Below are 4,895 nucleotides of genomic sequence, written 5' to 3'. Positions count from 1 at the left end.
CTCTCTCTCTCTCTCTCTCTCTCTCTCTCATTCAGCTCAGCTCGGACAATGAACTGTTCCAATTATATTCTTATTTGCACATAGCTATGAGAAGCATTAAGCATGGGTTGCTGTACTGTATTAAAGCTTTAATCAGGATAAAACCGTATATTAAAAGCTAACATAAGCAGTAGCATTTACAACAGCGTATCTAAAAGTACGAGACAACAACAAACACAAAACATAGGCCTACCATTAAAAGCCGTGCTTGCACAGGTTCTGCACGATCCTCTTCAGTAATATCCTCTGCTTCTCAATCGGGCTCAAACTGATAAGCGATATTAACGATGCCGTTGTTTACAATACAACCGGAGCACATGCCGCTGAGGTGAGGGGCGGGACGATTAGACACGCGCTAGAGGCAGTTTAGCCAATCACAACACACTGGGCTAGCTAACCAATCAGAGCCCATCGCCTATTTCTGAGGGAGGGGCTTCATAAAAGAAGGAAATGATCAGCGTGTTTCTCAGAGAAGGGACAGAGCGGTGTGGAATAAAGGTAAATTATGTGAAAAATAATGCGTTTTTTAAAAAACTAAGCATTAACACATGTTAGACTGCACCCCATAAACACAATCAAGCCTAGAAAAAAACCAGTGAACCACCCCTTTAAATATGATGAAAACAAAACATTTCTTGCTCTTTTAATAAGATAATAATAAGAGTTTGATGTGACATACTGTAACATTCACAGTAACTAAAAACACCTCCACAGTCACCTAGCATAATATAATATTAATATTATATTATTTATTAATGTTTTGAACTAGCGTTTATTTGTATATTTTCTGTTTTTATTTTATTTATTTATTTTTTTAATGTTTTTTTTTATTATTTCTATTTAGCTTTAATTAATTATTTTATTTATTTTAGTTTGAGTAATTTTGGTGCTTCAAATTAAACTTATTTTATTTCAGTTAGTTGCCAAAGCATCATTTTTAGTTTGAGTTTTTCATCTAATGTTTGTATTTAATTTTATTTCAGCTTTATTTCGATTAACAAAAGTGATTTTTAATAGTTTTAGTTAACGATAACAATACTGTCAGACAGAACATTTACTGAACGATTCACTGAGGAATCATTCATTGACTGAGTGACTCAAAAGAATCGCTCTATGGATGGTCAATATTAGTGTTCACACTGACGGACGATTACCCAGGTAACAAATGTAGGTTATAAAAACGTTGTGGGAACATTGTTTTGAAATGATTCTAAAACATTGAAATGTCCAGTTTTCTTGTGATGGTTATAACGTTATTTAAAGGTGACTAAAATGTTTTTTAAACATTCTACTAATTTAATTTTTACGCAAAATATAATGTTATTTGAATGTTTATTTTTAATATTCTAAGAACGTTAAACAAGTTTTCTTGTTGTGATTAGAATGTTATGTAAAGGTTACAAAAACCTTTTTAGAATGTTCATCAAGTACAAATAACATCATACGAACATTCCAAGAATGTTGATCTCAGAACGTTTTCCCTCAGCGTTATAAGAAAATTCATAAAGTAAAAATAATATCATGAGAACATTCAGAAAATAATGTTCTAAGAATGTTTTCTTCTCAACGTTATGAGAACGAATATCAAATATTAATAAAGTTATAAGAACATTCCATAAACATTAATTTAAAAACATTTTTAATCTAATTAATTACACAGTGTGGTGATTAATTAATCTAATTAATCGCATATTAATCACACATCAAATTTGGCTTAGAAATTGCCCACAAAAGATAATTTAATGCCGTTATTGTGTTACATGAGAAAAGCCTGAAATAGATATTACATAAAGTATCTTTAGAAAGCTTCTTTTTTTTTTTTTTCATTTTTAGATGAACTATCCCTTTAATTCGTTTTTTACTAATATGGATTTTTTTTTTATAAACATGTTACATATATATATTTATATATATATATATTTATATATATATATATATATATATATGCGCTCAGTGCTGGGGTAACGCATTAAAAGTAACTCGAGTTATGTAATCAGATTACTTTTTCAAGTAACTAGTAACATATTACTTTTAAATTTACAAACAAGTAATGCAAGTTACTTTGTTTTCCCATTTGTTTTCCCAGGTGCAGAGGCACTTCCTTCAGCCTGAGGCTTATTCATTTCACTTTTAGTGTGAAAGGGCCTTTACAGCTGCCAAAAATATTAATTTTGTTTTTTTTGTTTAATAAAAACAAATAAGCAAGCTCAGCCCAGATGACAAAAAGTAACACAAAAGTAACAATGCATTCATTTTCATAAAAAGTAACACAATTAGTTACTTTTTAAGGAGTAACGCAATATTGTATTGCATTACTTTTAAAAGTAACTTTCCCCAACACCATATAGGCTGACAAACAGATTACATTTAGTTCATGAAAGTGACAAAATGCATGTTTATCTGTTTAGTAAACACATTTTAATACAGTGATCTGGTTTAATTTAAACCGTCATTGTTGAGTGGAAGTGTTTACGCTGATTTAAGAGAGTTCGTGCAGGTTGTGTGTGTTCATATGTGTGTAAACACTGGCTGTCTAAAGGTCGATGCTGTAGTGCAGTACAAATAGTGATTTTTAAGACTGCTGTCTTTAGAAACACTGAAATAGTAAAAGTGAACCTCCTCTGGACTGACCTAAATCGAGTCAAACAACTCAAAAAGGTGAGCAAATACTCATGATTATTCAAAAGAACAGAGAACAATTCAAAGATCTGTGCTTGAATGTTTTCTGTTTGATTTGGGTTGTTTTTAGTGATTATATTAATATAAAGCTGTGCTGTAGATATTAACTACTTTTGAACAAAATGTAATACCTGTTCACACTGAGAACGATAACTATATTCCAACAATATCATTCCTCTGTGTCGTTATATTTGTGGTTATTGTGAACTTATTCTCATGGAATTAGAACAATTTAAAAGTTCATCATTATCATTAAGGCCCGTTCATACCATGAACAATAACCATAGCAAATTGCAATAACTATATTAGCGTCCACATTAACAGATGTTTAACTGAGCAACAAATTTAGGTTATAAAAACATTGTGGGAACATTGTTTTGAAATGTTTCTAAAATGTCCAGATTTCTTGTCGTGATTATAACGTTATTTAAATGTTACAAAAATGTTTCTTACAATGTTCTGCTAACTTTATTTTCACCCAAAATATAACACTATTTGAACGATTAGTTTTAATATTCTAAGAATGTTAAAATGACAATTTTTTTGTTGTGATTCGAAAGTTATTTCAATGTCTTTTCAAAAACTTTCTGCTAATTTTATTTTTACCCAAAATATTACGTTATTTAAAAGTTTATTTTTTAATATTCTAAGAGCATTAAATGTCCAGTTTTCATGATTAAAACGTTACAAAAACGTCTTAATGTCTAATGTTAAAGTACAAATAACATCAAGACATTCTAAGAATCTTGAGCACAGAATGTTTTTTCTCAATGTTATATGAACAAGTAAAAATAACATCATGAAAACATTCTGAGAATAATGTTATATAAATGTTTTCTCACCGTTAGGAGAACATATATCAAATATTAATAAAGTCATGAGTGTTACATAAACATTGCATCTTTTTAAGTGAAGATGATAGTGAATGTCTGTCCTGGCCACTGCTACTTTCTTACAAGAGTAAATTATTAAACCAGGAAAATAAGAATAAACAAATTATAATTTTTAAATTATTTTGGAAGTAATTAAAATGTTGCGTAATCTATAATAACAGACACAACCAATTTTACTCATTGAGAGTTTTATTCGGTAAGGAATAATTATGCAGTCATACAGTTTTTTATGATACACAATTAATTTAAACACAGTTATGCCATCTAAGATGGATTAATAAACTTAAATTAATGCTGTCACGTATAACAAATCCGCTTCAAAATTAAATGAATTGCTAATTACAATAGGCCTGCTCTTGACATTGAAAAATACAAAGCCTGTACAAATTTTAAAAATGGTGAAAAATAATTGGGAATAATTTTTTTTTAAATGGCTGCACATTTTATTTATCCATTAGAACTTTTATGCCATTTTATCACTAGGCTGTTACCTTGATCTTCATTATATGATGTCATTACATACAAATTAGCCAGAGATCAGTTATCACAAATGAAAGATCTGGCATCTGTCAAATGATGTTTTTTATCGTTCATCAGCTGGAAAAGTGATTCCAACAACATTCTTATAGTTGTGTGTAGACTCCACTATACACATTCAATTAGAGCGATTTTTAAAATTGTATCATTATGGTTATAGTTTGTGGTGTGAACAGGCCTTCAGTTTTGTCTTGTTTATCAGATTCATTTACACCAAATCTGCGGTTTCTTGATGTCTGAATCAATGAGCTGGATGATTCTTCTCTTAATTCATCTGACCTCAGCGCTCCAGTCACCAGGTGAGCTGTCTGTCTGTCTGTCTGTCTGTCTGTCATGTATGTATGTATGTCTGTCTGTCTGTCTGTCATGTATGTATGTCTGTCTGTCTGTCATGTATGTCTGTCTGTCATGTCTGTATGTCTGTCTGTCATGTATGTCTGTCTGTCTGTCTGTCATGTCTGTATGTATGTATGTCTGTCTGTCTGTATGTATGTATGTCTGTCTGTCATGTATGTCTGTCTGTCTGCCATGTCTGTCTGTCTGTCTGTCTGTCATGTATGTATGTATGTATGTCTGTCTGTCTGTCATGTATGTATGTATGTATGCATGCATGCATGTATGTCTGTCTGTATGTCTGTCTGTCTGTCTGTCTGTCTGTCATGTATGTATGTCTGTCTGTCTGTCATGTATGTCTGTCTGTCATGTCTGTATGTCTGTCTGTCATGTATGTCTGTCTGTCTGTCTGTC

General features: G+C 31.1%; 1 protein-coding gene across 1 annotated transcript in view; it reads left to right on the top strand.

Annotated features, from left to right (window-relative positions):
* The first annotated feature begins 2,576 nt into the window (after window positions 1-2,576).
* Window positions 2,577-4,895, top strand: part of LOC107725753 (coagulation factor IX) — a 6,768-nt gene continuing 4,449 nt past the window's right edge. The window contains exons 1-2 of the mRNA XM_016535139.1: window positions 2,577-2,697; window positions 4,351-4,447. Of these exons, the coding sequence (XP_016390625.1) occupies window positions 4,381-4,447 (67 nt within the window). The 5' untranslated portion in view covers window positions 2,577-2,697; window positions 4,351-4,380. The remainder of the gene's footprint in view (window positions 2,698-4,350; window positions 4,448-4,895) is intronic.

This window comes from Sinocyclocheilus rhinocerous, unplaced genomic scaffold (genome assembly GCF_001515625.1).
Source record: "Sinocyclocheilus rhinocerous isolate Xijiao unplaced genomic scaffold, SAMN03320098_v1.1 scaffold215, whole genome shotgun sequence".
Lineage (NCBI taxonomy): Eukaryota > Metazoa > Chordata > Actinopteri > Cypriniformes > Cyprinidae > Sinocyclocheilus > Sinocyclocheilus rhinocerous.
Note: the sequence above shows the minus strand (reverse complement) of the source record. Positions and strands in the feature narration are given on the sequence as shown.